This window comes from Ambystoma mexicanum, chromosome 1q (genome assembly GCF_040938575.1).
Source record: "Ambystoma mexicanum isolate Mex_15411 chromosome 1q, UKY_AmexF1_1, whole genome shotgun sequence".
In the NCBI taxonomy this organism is placed as follows: Eukaryota; Metazoa; Chordata; class Amphibia; order Caudata; family Ambystomatidae; genus Ambystoma; species Ambystoma mexicanum.
The window spans coordinates 438792670-438808886 of record NC_090922.1 but is presented as its reverse complement, the minus strand read 5'-3'; the positions used below and the strand labels follow the sequence as shown (position 1 = coordinate 438808886).

The 16217-nt window shown below is 48.4% G+C and overlaps 1 protein-coding gene across 1 annotated transcript in view; it reads right to left on the bottom strand.

Annotated features, from left to right (window-relative positions):
- LOC138528480 (NAD(P)H dehydrogenase [quinone] 1-like) overlaps positions 1-16217 on the bottom strand; it is a 126745-nt gene that overhangs the window by 71169 nt on the left and 39359 nt on the right. The window contains exons 2-3 of the mRNA XM_069640143.1: positions 10481-10645; positions 10245-10375 (exon numbers count right to left, since the gene is read on the bottom strand). Of these exons, the coding sequence (XP_069496244.1) occupies positions 10245-10375; positions 10481-10645 (296 nt within the window). The remainder of the gene's footprint in view (positions 1-10244; positions 10376-10480; positions 10646-16217) is intronic.

Here is a 16217-nt window from a genome sequence, read left to right as displayed (position 1 = left end):
AGGTGTGTTTGTTTGGGGGTTTGGATTGTGTGTGGGAGGGGGCGCAGGGATGGGGTTTGTGCGATGCACTACTTCTTTTCATACACTTCGACCACTGAACAATGTAGGTTGCACAGTGCCGAGATATTTTGATGCCAATGCCATTTAGCACACTCCCAAAGGAACAGCCATCTCTGCTTTTCTGATCTGCGTCCTTGAATTGTTTTTGCCCTAATCCCCTCACCTCTCTTGTGTGTGCACAAATGGAAGAGTTCACGATTTGCATGACCTGTTTTATAGCAGACCCCTCATAATCCACACTGTGTGTTGAGGGCTGCCACCATGGCATTCTAAGAATCCTCCTCAGTAAGAACACTAACTACCAAAAGCATGGGGATGATTTTTGTTGTGGGGGTGAGGAGGCATGGGGATGGTGTTTTGTTTGTGGGTGTATAGTGTTTGGTTGGGGTGGGGCCATTGGGCATAGTAATTGGTTTTGCGGGGTGGTGGCCATGGGGCATAGTCTTTAGTTGGGGATGGTGGCCATGGGGCATAGTGTGGAGGTGGGGCCATAGGGCATAGTATTTGGTTGGTGGTGGTGGCCATGGGGCATAGTGTTTGGTTGGGGATGATGGCCATGGGGCATAGTGTGGAGGTGGGGCCACGGAGTATAGTATTTGGTTGGGGATGGTGGCCATGGGGCATAGTGTGGGGTGGGGCCATGGGGCATAGTGTTTGGTTGGGGGTGGTGGCCATCAGGCATAGTGTTTGGTTGGGGATGGTGGCCAAGGGGAATAGTGTTTGGTTCCCCATGTGGCATAGTGTGGGGGTGGGGCCACGGCATAGTATTTGGTTGAGGGGTGGTGGCCACGGGGCATAGTGTTTGGTTCAGGATGTGACCATGTGGCATAGTGTGGGGGCGGGGCCATGGGGCATAGTATTTGGTTGCAGACTGGTGGCCATGGGGCATAGTGTTTGGTTGGGGGTGGTGGGCATGGGGCATAGTGTTTGGTTGGGGCTGAGGAAAATGGAGCATAGTGTTTGGTTGGGGGTTGGGGGACAGGGGGCATAGTGTTGCACTCCCAAAGCTAAAACACGCATAGTTAAGAGATGTACCTCCTTTGCCTTTTTGGGAATCTGACTCAACGAAGGCCATACTCCCAAGAGTATGGCCAACTCAAACAGCAAGGTATAGCAGTAAAAAAGAATGGAATGTCCAGCCAAAGGTCATTAAAATATATATACATGAATTAAATAGACCATATGCAATAGCTAAACAGAAAAAATGACAGAAACCCACTCCTGTTGAAAGAACACCTAATATGCAAATCGGTAAGATGATGCACTCTCGTGTTGAGACAAGGGGTGAAAAGGGCCAAAAATGTGTACTGCTAAATTTAAGTTTGAAATACAAATAAAGACAGGTACACCTCAAAAATGTATTCTTTTTCCATATGTTTAATAAAAATTGGGGGTTGAAAAACCCTGCTGCCACGCCCTCATCCCGCCTACCACCCCCCCCCCACACATTTACTCTTCGGCCCACTATAGGCAGCATGTAAGACACATTCGGCCCTTTGGCAAAATCAGTTGTGCACCCCTAGTATAAACCAACATGTTCTTTAGACAGCAAAGCAAGCAATATAATATAAAGTGTGGCACTACATATTTCAAAGCGTGCTTTTAATATACACATGTGTGGAGCTACATTTATTAAAAAGGCAGCTAGTTGGCTTTGTATTGGGCTCTGGATGACTATTTGATCTCTGGAGGATAGCTCAGGGGCAACATGTGGAGCAACACAGTCCGCGCTTAGAAACCTCTGGGTATTAAGCTCTTTATAAATAACATATCATATCAAATTTGGTATTTGGCCAAATATTAAGTCGAAGGTTCGACACAGCCCTACTTTTTATGGTTGACTTGTTGCTGGCACCTTGAAACACTGCTAGAATCATGAAAAGGAAAGAAACACTTCAGATCTACGTACTGTGAAGAAGCAGCCCATCTGAGGGCAGGTGGCTGTCACCTTGGGGTCTCAGGGACACCCTTTGGGGAAACCAAAGCTGGAAAAGTCACCTAGCCAGACCCAGTTTCCAGCTGGGAATTCAAAATGTTCACGTTACGCGAACAAAGAGAAAAGATTGTCTAACAAGTGGGGCCTGAAGCTAATGTAGTTGAGCCCACTGCAGCGGCAATAACATCTGTAAGTGTCCACGCAGGGCTGCTGGGTGGACATTTACAGATTTTGGGAAGGCCTTGCCCGCTCAGGCCCTACCCTACCATGTAGAGAGCGGAGACGTGCTATTAATTTCACTTTCGGTGTGTTGACGACAAGGAAAAAAGAAAGAAATTAACCAAGAGTTTTGTATCAGGCCAAACGGTGCATTGTCTGCCGCAGCGGTATTTCAAATGTCTATGACAAGTACAGTTGATGTTGAAATGTCAGAGGACAAAAGACACAATTTTCAGTTCACTTCATTAACTTCCTTATTCGTGTCAAGTTGTACTGCGCTCATTAGAATAGTTAAAACATCTAGCAACTTCGCAAGACGTTTTAGCAGATCTCTGCTTTACAACACCTATTCACTGGTATGCCATTTTGTAAAACCGACATAAAATGAAGCAAAATATTTTCACTTGCCGGCCTACCAGAAGGTTTCTATTTTCAGCCACTAGCTCATTCCCTTTATGTTGCCTGCATGACTTGAGCATGGACAGTGCATCCTAATGCAAGCATCAGTGGCTGTGAGTACTTTTGAACAGTGTCCTGCCTAAGTGGGTACAGTAGCTTGCCACCCTAAATAGCTTTCTCTTAGTAACACCAGTCACATACTGGTGATGAGACAATGTGCCTTTCTTCGCTTGGCACACAGAGCAGAATTAAAAGTTACCACAAACAGCTCTTAACAACACAGAGCGCAGCTGCCTAATCAACCTCTCAGGTGCTGATCTCTGAAATGTTCAATGTAGGAGCATCTGCTTATATATGAGTCCACCTGCTCATATGGAGGCCAACAACCTCTTTCACAAACCTCAACATATTGGCACAGAAATCCAGCCTCTCTTCCAAAGGAGACACACTAAAAAAACGCCAAACCAAACATACAAGTTCACTCCTACTTCCGGTTATCTCCACGGCTTCCAACACACTCAGCCATAAAATCCTGTTAATAAGACTCTCAGGGACTGGATCAGAGTGAACCAGTCGACGCGGAATCCCATCTTTTCCCTCTGACAGGATTAGACACTGCCCACACCACTCTCTTCAGATCACGACCACGCATCGTTCATTGTCTGAGGAGGACCCCAGTGGTTCAACGTATCTCGGTTTATTTTTTAAGATCTGCATGGCCCCATTCCTAGAAATCATCAGCAACAAAGGCATCACATGCTTCAACTATGCAGACGATACTCAAATCATCTACAAATTCCCAGGTAATTGAACAACAAATTAACCAGAAACATGGCACTTACGTATTCACTCATGGATGACAATAAATTGACCAAGAGTGAGCCCAACCAAATCAGAACATGTGGTTTGTGGTACCACCACAACCAATGGCACATCAATCCCTTGAACTGAAGAAATGGGAACATGTACACAGTCTATTTTAGCCATCAAATACCTTAGACTCTTCCTAGATACCAACATCATACTTAAAACGATAAGATATCCCTGTAGTAAGAAACTGTTGCTTACAACTCTGAACCATCTACTGCATAATGGCATACCGAACCTTTCAAAACAGAACCATGGCAATCATCACCCTACCACACTCCAGGAATGATTACTCTAGCTGCCTCTAGATGGGCCTCCCGAAATATTGACTAAGCTGCCTACAAAGAGCCCAAAACGCTTCAGCTATACCCCTCCTAAGCCTGCAAAGATGAGGGCACTTCATTTCTATTCACCAGGCAGTCCACTGGCACCCTCTCAAAAGCATCATACAATTTAAAACTCTCTGTACCTTCCCGGGCAGTGCGCAAAGAAATCCACATAGTACGAGTTGGTTAAAGTGCTACACTCCACCAACATAGCCTTAGTAACAGTGCTATGCTTCCACCCAAAATGCCAAATAGGGTCCTCCTTGACAGCCGTGGCAATCAAGGAACCCAATGTCTTTTTTCTGCTCCATGTCCCGCTCCACCAACCCTTTTCCTTCTTTCTTCATTGTGTGTCCTGCCCTCCCCAGTCTCTCCCCTGAGTTCCTATTGGCTGGCGGCCCGTTTATTGCTTAGCCTGGTAGCCCCAGCACCATTTCCACTGCTCCGGTGTTGAGGTGAGGCTGGATGGGGATGGGTGCTCTGCGCTCCGCAAGTACATTGTTTTTAAAAGTGAATCTTTGCTGCGCCGCAGTGCGTGTGTCCCCATTCCCCCTCCCCTTGTCCTTCTTTCTTCATTGTGTGTCCTGCCCTCCCCGTCCCACCCCAGTGTTCCTATTAGCCAACGGCCTGTTTGTTTCCTAGCCTGGTAGCCCCCAGCACCATTTCCACTGCTCCGGTGCTGGGGTGAGGCTGGGTGCTCTGCGCACCATTAAATTGTTTTTCAAAGTGAATCTATGCCGCGCTGCTGCTCGGGTGTCCCTGCACCTCCGCCCCTTGTCCTTTTTTCTTCGTTGTGTCCTGCCCTCCCCCCTCGCTTCCCAGCGTTCCTATTGGCTGCCCTCCCTTTTCTGGAGCCACTCTAGGCAGCCACTCTAGGCAGCCCCCTCAGCGAAGGGCCTGAAGCTAAGGGCAGCTCTAATAATGTCTACAGGTGTCCACTGTGGTAGCGAGTAGCCTGCAGCCGTCAACCTGCTGCAACCGATCAGGTAAGTTGAATCTGGGTGTTTTGCATTGTGCTGTGTTTAAAAACAGATCCTCCCCCCACCGTCTTCTAGGAAAGTTGTATCTAAGTATTTTGCATTGTGCTGTGTATAGAAACTGGGCCTCCCCCCCACCTTCTAGGAAAGTTGAATCTGGTGTTTTGCATTCAGGTAACTGTGACACTGTTACTGGGTCTGTTTAGGCTCCCTCCCACCCTAGATCCCCCCATGAGGCATGCCGTTCACTGTTGTGTGTTACTTGTTCTCCTCCTGTGTCTTCCTTGTTGTGCCCCCACTGCACATCCCGAGTTGTGTGCCACAGGCTGCGCGTCTCTCTCTTCCCTCGGGCCCGTCTCCTTCCTCCTTCGCACCCTCTATGGTGCTCACTGTTTCTCCCATCTTCTCTAACTACTACTCTATATCCTGTCCCTCTCACTAAGTCTGGTAAGAAGAAGTTCAAAAGGGACATCCTGATCTCCCTTTCGATGATACCTACACCAGCGCTTCCTCCAGACAGACCCACACTGACATTCTCGTTGTCGTTCTCTCTCCAGGCCAATGGACCCCCATATGGTCTCTGTTCTCTCGTCTTTTTCCTCCTCTCCAATCAATGGTGTCACTCGGTGGGAGGTCCTCCTGGCCCCCTTCCACTCCTCCAAGACCATCATTAATGTCTATCTGAATGGCACCGTCTTTGTCCAGGGCCCTCAGCCCAATATCCTCAGTTTCAATAGGTGTTTCCTGCATCTTATACACTTCTTTCCTTCTCCTGCTCTTTCTACCTACAGCACTCTGGCTCCTCCACCAGCTCCCTCTTCTGTCACCTCCCTGGCCCCCTCCTCATCTTCTCTGGCTACTCTGACACCTTCTTCCTCTGCCACCTCTCTGGCACCTTCTCTGTCTACTCTGCCATCTCTTTCTTCCTCCTCTGCCCACTCTCGGGCCCCTCTACCACCTCCTCAGGGTGAACCTCTTGCCTGTACTTCTCAACGGAAGTCTTTCAAATGTGGCAATCTGCTCCACGTCGCTACTCTCAACTCTCGCTCTGCTGTCAAACACTCCTCCGACATCTGCTGACTCCTCGAAGAACTTTATCTGGATGGCCTCAGTCTCACAGATGCATAGTTCACGGCCAGCTATGTCAGAAGCTTTCACACCCTCCTCCTGATGGTAATAAGATCTTCCCCGAACCCAGAACCAACTGTCCTGTAGGTGGAGTCGCTCTGATCTTCTCGGAGTGGATGCCTGCTTTTGTCATTGCTGTGCAGGCCTACTCCTCCTTTTAATGCCTGGTCTGCAAGCTCCCTATCTCTCCTGGCCTCTGTCTTACTGTGGCCACCATTTACAGGCCACCTGGCCAGGTTGCCCTCTTCCTCACTGAGTGGGCCGACCTCTCCTCCTCTCTCCTTGCCTCTACCTCTCAACTACTCCTCCTTGGAGACCTCAACATCCATCTGGATGCATCCAACCCCTCCTCTGAGGTCTTTCGCAATCTCTGCGACTCTTTCTGTTCTGCCCTCTGGCCTGACACACTCTGCTGGGCACCCCGGGATGTTCTCTTCTCCTCTGACATCCCCCTCTCAAACCCTCTCACCTCTCTTCTCTCTTGGACCGACCACTTTCTTCTCTCTTCCCACCTGATGCTCTATGTCCCCCAGGTGAAGCCAACCCCAGCACTGCAACCCACCTTCTCAGCATTCCGGCCCATGAAGCGTGTGTCCGTGGAGGATTTTGCTACTACTTTCTTGCCTCCTCCTCTGCCTGCGGATGGATCACACTCTGACACACCCCTCTCTAACCTGCATCTCTCTATCACTAACACTCTTCCTGTCCTTGCCCCTGTCATGAGGATCCGTTTGAAGCCCACCTCCAAGTGCAACTCTTGGTATGACTCCGACCTCGCCACCCTTAAACGCAAGTGCAGGGTGGCCAGAGGAAGCCGAGGGAATCAGGCGCATCCTCTGACAAACTGGCCTGTCACCTGCTCCAAAGGAAATACACACTTTCTGCCCTGTCCGAGAAGAGAGTTTACATCCAAGCCTGTGTCACTGCAGCCTCTAACAGCACGCCCGAACTCTTCAAAATCTGCAAGGAGCTGGCCAATGCTGCTGCAGTCTCCACCTCTCCTGTTCCCTCCCAGGCCCTCTGCACGGCACTAGCTTCTCACTTCACCACTAAATCTGAGGACATCCTGTCTTCTCTCTCCTCTTCCTCTCTCAGCCCCTCTCCGGCTGCCTCTCCCTCTCCTGCGGTCTCCTCTTTCCCTGTGTTCACTCCTGACAATGTTTCTAGACAAGTCCGATTTAAGAAAGTAACATCCAAACAGGTTCTCCCTTGCTCCTACAGAACCATTAAGGACCACATCGACACCCTCGCTCCAGCCGTAGTCTATTTCTGCAATCACTCTTTAGCCACAGGAACCTTCCCCTCCACCCTAAAGCTCCCTCTTGTGCACCACCTCCTGAAGAAGCCTTCTGCCAATCCTTCCTCTCTGGAAAGCTACCGCCCGATCACCATCACTCCTTTCCTGGGCAACAAACTCCTGGAAAAGCTGGCCATCTCCCAGTTTACTCTCCACACCGAATCTGTTGGTTGTCTACATGACCATCAGTCTGGCTTTAGAGCAGCCAAAAGCATGGAAATCTCTCCCCTGAACACCTGTGAAGCCCTGCTCTCAAATCTCAACCCAAGTCTTCCTTCTGTCCTCATCCTCCATGATCTTTCCTCTACTTTTGACAAGGTCCACCATGACATCCGGATCAAGCATCTTCATGATAACCTGGGCATCACGGACAGACCCTAGCCTGGTTGGCCTCCTTCCTCTCTAATCAACCCTCTCAGGTCCAACTCGGGTCCCTTCTCTCCACCACCTCTCTCTCCACATGTGGTGTTCCCCAGGGCTCTAACCTCTCACCCTGGCTATTCAACCTTAACTTGGTACCTCTGGCCCATCTCATCTCTACCTTCTCTCCTAACTTTCAGTGTTATGCCAATGACATTCAGCCTCCTTCATGCTCTCCTCAGCCTCCTCTTCTCGCTCACTCATTCCTGATTGTCTATCTGTGATTCAAGAATGGTGTACATCTAACGATCTCTGCCTGAATACCAGTAAAACTGAGATCCTTCTCATTGGGATGCCTGTTCCCTCTTTCCCTCTGGCCATCCTCCTTGGGACCTCTACCTGTCCCTTCCTGGGAGGCAAGAATACCTTGGTGTCATCTTTGACTCCACCCTCAACTTCTCCTTCTCTCCTCACATCATGGACGTCTCTAAATTGTCCCACAACCAGCTGCACCCCCTCAGAAGTATTCTTCATTTCCTCACTTTCCTCCAGAAGCTCACTGTCTCCAGAGCGTTGGTTCCCCCTAGGGTGGACTACTGCAACAGCCTCTTTCTAAATCTGCCTGCCTCTATTCTCCGTTCTCTGCAACTAATCCAGAACAGGGCTGCGAGACTTGTCCTTGGCCTCAGGCCTAGGGATTGTATCTCTCCAGCCCTGAAATCTCTCCACTGGCTCCTGGTGGCTGCAAGGATCATGTACAAGACCCTCTGCATTATCCACAAGGCTTTCTGGGGCTGGGGACCACAATACATCCAACTCTCTCTTCCTAAGCACTTTCCTTCTCGAGCACGCCGCTCATCCACCTCCAACTCTGAGGGTCAGATGCTTCTCTAGGCTGAGAGTGGGGGGTGGATCTCTTTCCCCGGCTAGAGCCTCCCTCTGGAACAGCCTTCCTGCCTCTCTCAAACTTGAGCAGGACCACCTCAGGTTCCAGGAGAAACTCAAGACCTTCCTTTCCACCTCTGCTTTCTCTCTCTCTCTCTCTCTCCTCTGCTGATGTTCTTGCTGCTGCACTAACTGGTCACCTGGCCTCCCTCTGACCTTTATGGGGACCAGGCTCCTTCATGACCAGAAGCCCCATGCACTGCCTCCGGGCCTACCATGCACTAAGGACTGTATCTGCAACCCTACAGCCCCCTGCCTCCTTGCACTTAAATAGAACCGGCCACCCCGGTGGCACTTACTTGAGCTTTGCTATTGCACTCGCCCTTTCCCTCCCTCTGGCACTTCTCCTCTCCCTTCCCCTTGCACTTGCATGATCTGAATGACACAAGGCCTAGTAAGATCGTTTGTTTTTGTTCCCCTGGTCTTCCCCTTCCTTGTCTTGCCTAGAAACACTTGTGTATAGGCACGTTATAAATGACTTATCATATCATATATCAAAACTATCAACCTAAGGGAAGAGCATCAGTCTAGTTGACCAGAATGAAAAAGGCATGGGACTCTTTGGGTCAGACTGACCAACACATGCAAGACACATGCACACATCACCTAATCAGAGATGCAGTCATCACAGTCATGTGATATGCTAACCGGCAGTTAGGTGGCTATACGTTTTTGTAAAAGTGTGCAATATGGTTCACTCTGGTCCCATCCTTTCTCTGCCTGACTTTCCCTTGCAGCAAAATCGTCCACTTTTTTTTCATGTATGCGTACGTGCCAGGATTATTATGGATTATTTCTGTGATGTTCTACAGAAAAGCTAGGGCACACTATGCTTGCATAGAAAAATACCTTTCCATTGTGCTGCACACTTAAATTTGCCCATTGGCAGAATGACGTAGAGACATTCTTCTCAAGCACAGTTTCCACTATAGTTCTTTCCATCACGTCTGCAGTTTGTTGTTCAGATCTGGGAAAGGAATACTTTCTTTCCTTTGAAGGGCTTACAAAATCTACTAGTCCACTCACATGGTACTCGAACTTGCTGGAGAGAAAGAGGATGTTTGAAACTTTCATTTGCTGTTTACAACAAACAAACGTTTGCAGTAAACGGCAAATAAAAGTGTCATTATGCATGGATGGCCTTTGGGTGGCAGCATTGAATCAAATATGGAGTTTGCTGCTGGAGACATGCAGCATTTTACAGAAAGAACTAGTAAATATGTTGTCACTCTTCGCCATAGGACCAATGCATTTCTCTGTGCAGGTTTAGTGGGATTTTTAAGAATTTGCAAGGCCTGTTTAATATGAGTGTCCACTGTCAGAGACCATCTGACTCTCTGTCCATCTCCTCCACACAACGGGCATGGAGAAGGTGAGCATAGACTTGAAGGGCCGGACAGAGAGGCAGATATCCTGAACAAGCACACAGCTCACTCCCATTTCCCCCCAAAGTCTCTTCCCCTCCTTCCTAGTTCCTAGCAGTAGGTGGCCTGGGAGAGGCAGGGATGCAGTATGTTCTGCAGACCTAAATAGACATGGTGGTGTGCCCCTGGATTGGCATTCTATGAAGTAACGTTGGATGGCAAACCATCCTGGGCAGTTCCAGCATTATTGCCAACATCAGTTTTGCAGAAACAATGCATTCATTTGAATGCTGAGCTAACAAAAGCTGCAATACTTAAATTTTGGAGACTTATCTTGGTAGAACTATGGCGGATGTCATTGTATACCTGAAACACGACAAGATCAGCAGCGTCCAGCTTCTTCTGTTCTTGCACAATATCGCTGCTCAGGCGGCCTTCTTTCCAGGCCCGGCCCGTCTCAACTGCATACTTGAAGTGAAGGGGGTCTTTGGGACTACCTGAGAGAGGACACAGTGGAGGTCACCGTCACAGTACAGAAGCTGGAGCAGAATTTCAAGGGAGGTTCCCAGAACTGTGTCTCTATCACCACCAGCTTTCAGTACCTGTGATATCTGCAGCTGATAATACAGGGTTAAACTTCATGGCATAAAGGTCTGACACAGTCACCTGCCAGCCCTTGTTCTCGAGGGCCTCCACCGCAGCCTCCATCATGGCATAGTTGAATGACGTCCGCACCTCGTGAGCCAGGACGATGAGTGCTCTCATCCCTGCAAAAGGGTAGGAAAATATAACTTTGTGCCACTGAAGCATCAAGTTTGAAACCGCATCACAAATGAGTACGCCGGACACCGTGTTTTCATCGCAGCAATTTTTCCCTGCGGCTATTTTCACTCCAGTGTTTTAACCATGGCCATGATTTGTCTTTGGTTAAATATATGTGTTGTGTGCTTGTCTAGGGGTTTTGTGGGTGGGTTAGTTGTGGGGTTTGGGTGGCCCCCCATAACAAATAAAAAAAAAGATATAAAAATGGCAAAAACACTGCCACAGCGATAACACCACGGTGAAAATAACCACTGTGAAAACTGCCGTGATGAAAACACGTGAAACAGAGTCAGCATAACAGTAGATAACTCTGCAGATACCTGCAGTTTTAGGGGCCTCCATAACACATTTTAAAAATATATAAAATAGAATTTAAAAAAACGGCTAGGGTGATAACACCACGATGAAAATAACCACTGCGAAAATTGCCGCAATGAAAACATGTGAAACAGAGTCTGCATAACAGTAGACAACTTTGCAGATACCTGCACTTGCTTTCCCCATCAGGCTTCCTCCCTCGCCTAGGATCGCAACGGCATTGAGCCTCCAGTTTCTAGGCAATGGAGGTACATTTAGCTTCATCTGATTTTCCAGAACATTGCAATTGCCACTGTAGTCTAGTTCTGTGCTAAGTTTAATGCAATGTAACTACAATCAACCAACTGTGCTTATTCACTACAGATTTGCCAAGATGTTCCGACCTGACAGTTGCGTTCTTCCCACAATCATCATCAGATTCAGTGGCTCTTCAGCCAGGACTTCGACCATCCATCGCCTCCCCACTGAAGAGAACATTTTTACAAGGCGCGCCATTACAGGCTGGCTTTACTTCTCTCCTGCTGGGGATTCAAACCTGGGTCGTGCCAGTAACACTCCAGTGTCACATAATACTGTGCTACCTCACAGGTGCTGGATTGCTTGTGTCACACTTCAAAGAAAAATCATGAAAGGGTCAGAAATGACTGGCAGAATTTGCACCGCCCCCTGCAGCTGTTTCAAAAAATGCAGGGTGAGGATCCTCATTTCAGGGCATTTAAAAAACGCTTCCCGTGTGTGAATCCGAGATACACTTTAAAGTGCCCTGAAACGCCCCCTTATTTGTGCAAATGCGCAAAGGGGGTGGGGGGGAGGGCCCCGTGATATGCTCATTCTGACGCGCTTTGTGAATTGGGCTGCTCCTTTGGTTGGAGCAAGTGAGGAGATAAGAAAGTTTGAGAATGGATGCTGTTGGCATTAGTCCTGGGCATGCCTTTTAAGAGGTGCGAATGATGGCTGATTGGAAGTAGCAGGCTGCTTAACGTTGCATCCTGTGGGGGAATGTGGCTAACAAATGGTGGTCATTTAAATGCATTTCCTTTCATTGTGTCTTTGGCAGTCTTGATAGCACTGCTGTAAAACACAGAGGTGTGGGGTGGAATGGAGGAAAGGAAGGCCACAGGTATGGGGTTTGGAGTAGGGGCAGGGGGTGAGTATGAGGTCGGTGGGTGTTTGGGGCCTGGGGGAAGTGGCGAGAAGAAGAGGGTGGGGCAGAGGGAACATAGTTCCCCTTTTTGTTTTATACTGCAACCATCCAGAGATCTGTAGACACAGGTGGTGGTGTGTGTCTGTGTGTAACCTGTTCATGCCTCTGCAACAAGCCTTACATTACCATTGAGGAGACCTCGGAAAGTAAAGGTGGTTACCCAAAAAGAACTTAAAGTGATGGATGGGGTTGGATGGGGAAGAAGTGTCAAAGAGGGCGAGTGTCATAGAGATCTAGTTTCAGAAGGGGTGCGTGTGAGGCCAGGTGCCAGGTCCCACCAAATGTCTAACTGCAGTTGTAGAAGTGTACCAGAAAAGTAGGGGAACTGTGACTCAGGCGGGGGACAGAGTAGGAAGGAATGGAGCCAAGAGCAACACATTTTTCCAGGGTTGCAACCATGCTGCTTGACAGCCAATTGAGTTGAAAAATATTTCAGTTTAGCTGTAATTGCTATCCGGTGGTAAGGTGGAGAAATGTGCTTAAGCTTCACAAAGAAGAGTTCCATAATGGTGAAAATGGTTGCAAAACGTAGTGGAGCTGTTAACAGTAAATAATAAGAGTAGTGGAACGCTGCTCCTGACCGTTCCCACTCACTTCGACCACTGTCTATTTGTGGCCCATAAAAACATGCAACAGCCTTGTTTGTACTAAGTTTTTAGTCATTCCCACTCCTTCCTCTGCTTTGAATTTTCCTGGGCAGAACAACAAAAGCCACTATGATGCGATTGACTGATTATTTATTTATTTATTTATTATGCGCTTATACACAAGTGTTTCAAAGCTCAAGTCATAGGTTATTTTATGGCATTCATGCTGAAGTGTGGGAGGGTCTCGGAAAATAATCAACGTGCCTTCTGTTCTGGTTTTGATGGTCTGCTGAGTCAGCAGCATTCCCGGCATTTCCTGCAGTGCTGCTGTGCCACCTAGTCAAAGACACCTGGATGTGACTCTGACATGCCCCCTGAAGGACTGGGTGAAGGCACATTATCATAGTGGCAAAGAAGCCAAGGTCGGCCTTCTCAGAAGAAGGTAGCCAGTGACTTCAAAATGGCTGGGCCCAGGCTCCCAGCAAGGGGAAAGCAGGAGGCACACTGTGGGGTGTGGGGGGGGTGGAAAGGGGGGGAATTTAAGTGGCACCATGGACATGGAAAGATGTTTCCTGGGCCTAAGCTGATAACCTTTGTATCGTTAGAAGTCAAAAGTTGACAGATAGAAAGCTTTAAATGAATCATAACCACTGTCATTGCACTGAGCAGCTTCCAATCCGTATTTGTTGTCGCTCTGAGCCATTAAAGAAGCAAACTAGTCAGATGCAAATCAGTGTCAGTCCTGCCATCAATGGGAGACGTGCTGCCTAAACAGTGATACTGAGAGCATCTGAAAATATATGCATCCAGGTGTTTGGGACATCTAAGGTTTGTTCACATCTGAGGCTGGGGAATCTTTAAGAGTGGGAGCATCCAGGGCTACCGAGCATGAAGGACTTGGTGGGGTTGTGAGGCTCTGAGAAATATGAGGATTGGAGAATGCAGGGCCAGGATATTCACTCACGCATGAGGGTAATGCAAAAGGACATCTAAAGATTGTTGCACCCCAGCTTGAGGATTACTTGCATTTGAGGCAAGGGGATCTGACGACTGGGAGAATCCAGATGGAGGGTCATGCCGGTTGGGGCTTTAGAACTGGGGGCACCTAGGGAATGGGGAACGCAAGGTTCTAGGAGGCATGCGGGCCAAGAATATTTAGGATGGAGGGATGTTAGGATTCAAGCATGCCAGCCAGGACGTATATGCATGAGTGTCAGCATCCAGGGCTTCAACGCATCTGAGGAACGTGGACCTGAGTCTGTGGGATCTGGGGATTATGGGCACCCAGCATTGAGAAGCATGCACTGCCTGGTTGGCCATATACTTCTGGGGTAAATCTGTCTGAGTACAGCGGCACGCAAGCCAGAGGGGCATTCAGAGAGAGAGAGAGGCATGCACTGCTAGAGAGCGGCCACCCATTGGATTGGGAGCATGCAAGGATGGCTGGCATTTGAGAATTGAAGGAAGGCCTGGGGCGGCGGGCCAACGCATAGTTACTTTGACTCCACTATCCAGCACGGGAATTTCATTTGACAAACGATTACACTCTGGGAAGTGCAATCTTTCATACCTGCAATGTAATAAATTGAACTTAAGCACCTGATGCCACTGGCAGGAAAACTCAGGAGTTAACATCTGGCACCCATGTGATCTAGTCCCTGCTGGCATGCAGGGCTGGGGAGGAGGTGCATTATGGTGAACACAGGGGTGGGGGGCGTCATCTGATCGTAACTTACATCAATGGTGGTAGGGTTTGTGAATCAGCGGTTTCTAGGTTGGGGAAGCCTGCAGGGCTTGCTAGTGTTCAGGAGGGTGAGGAAGGGTAGGCACTGGGCATGCCAGGAGGGGGGCGATCCAGGTGATTAGGGTAACGCAGATTGAAGGCCATGCAGGACCAGAGGTCCTTTGAGTCTGGGTGCACTGAAGATTGCAAGAGGCATAGAATGCCCGGGGCATTTAAGGGTGGACGCATGTGAGGATTGGGGTATGTTCATACGAGGTACATACAGAGCTGGGGGCATCCAGGGACGTTAGGTAGCTGAAGATAGGTGGCTTTGGTGGCACTTGAAGGTGATGGATCTGAGGATTCTGGGCATATAGAGTTCACCATCAGAGGCTTGGGCAAATCTGAGGGGTTGGGGCATGCAGGACAGGCAGCATGCAAGGGTTGCAGTATTCGGCAATCATGGGTGTATAGCCGGTGAGGGCTATGAAATGAGAGAGGGCCTTTTAGGCTGGGGGGTGATATATATATATATATATATAATGGGCAATGTAGGGCTAGGGGGAGGTGTGCAGTTTCAGTAGCATCTAAGACTAGTAGCCTGCCAGTATTTCAAAACAAGCAGGTCTGAGGAATATGCTGGGGGTTTACCATACCATATAACAATACCATCAACTCAGCGATAGACGCCATTGCGCCGCTGAAGCTCACCAAATCCAAACCGCGTGCACATCTTAATACCTGCTTCACCCCCACCCTAAAAGCCTTACGTAAAGAGAAACGACATGCTGAAGCCTGCTGGAGAAAAAATCCTTCTCCTCACAATAAAAACCTCCTTACTGCCCTTACAAAAAACAAATTATTCAGGCAAAAAAAGAGACCTTCAACGACAGAATTAAAAAAGCGAACTCCAATACCAGGGAAATCTTCTCCATCCTGAGAGAACTAGAATCCCCAATTGCACCCATAGAGTCTTGTACCAAAGACAACGCCTGGTGCACAAACATTCAAAATGCCTTATGCAACAAAATCACAATGTTACAAGACAAAATATCAGCCAAAAAATCCTCCCTCCACAACATTGCCCTCTCCACGCAAGAAGCAATCCTTCAAGAACTTGCTGCCAACCAAACCAAACCTCTTACCCAATTCAATTTCAGAGCCATTTTTGTTGTGGAAACTAAGAATATCATTAAATCTCTTAAAACTTTGCATTGTCTCAGTGACACCTGTCCAGCCCCAATTATTAAAGAAGCTGCACATGAACTAGCCCCTTTCGTCACATCATTCATCAATGCTTCATTTAAATCATGCTCTGTGCCCACCAACCTTAAATATGCTTGGATATTACCTCTCCTAAAAAAAAGCCAACTTGGACCCCAATGTCCCAACAAACTATAGGCCCATAACTGTCCCGTTCCTCCTCAAAATTCTAGATAAAGCTGCTTTTCTACAGATCCAATCTTACCTGGAGATCAACAACCTATTAGGGACAAGACAGGATTCAGACCCAGACATGGTACCGAAACGGCACTCCTTGATCTCAAAAACCAACTAGATGAGCGCAAAGACAGAGGAGACATTTCTATTCTCTTACTCTTAGACCTATCAGCCGCATTTGACCTGGTAGATCATAAGGTACTCTGTAACCACCTCAAGTCGGCTGCCAACTTCTCCTCAAAAGC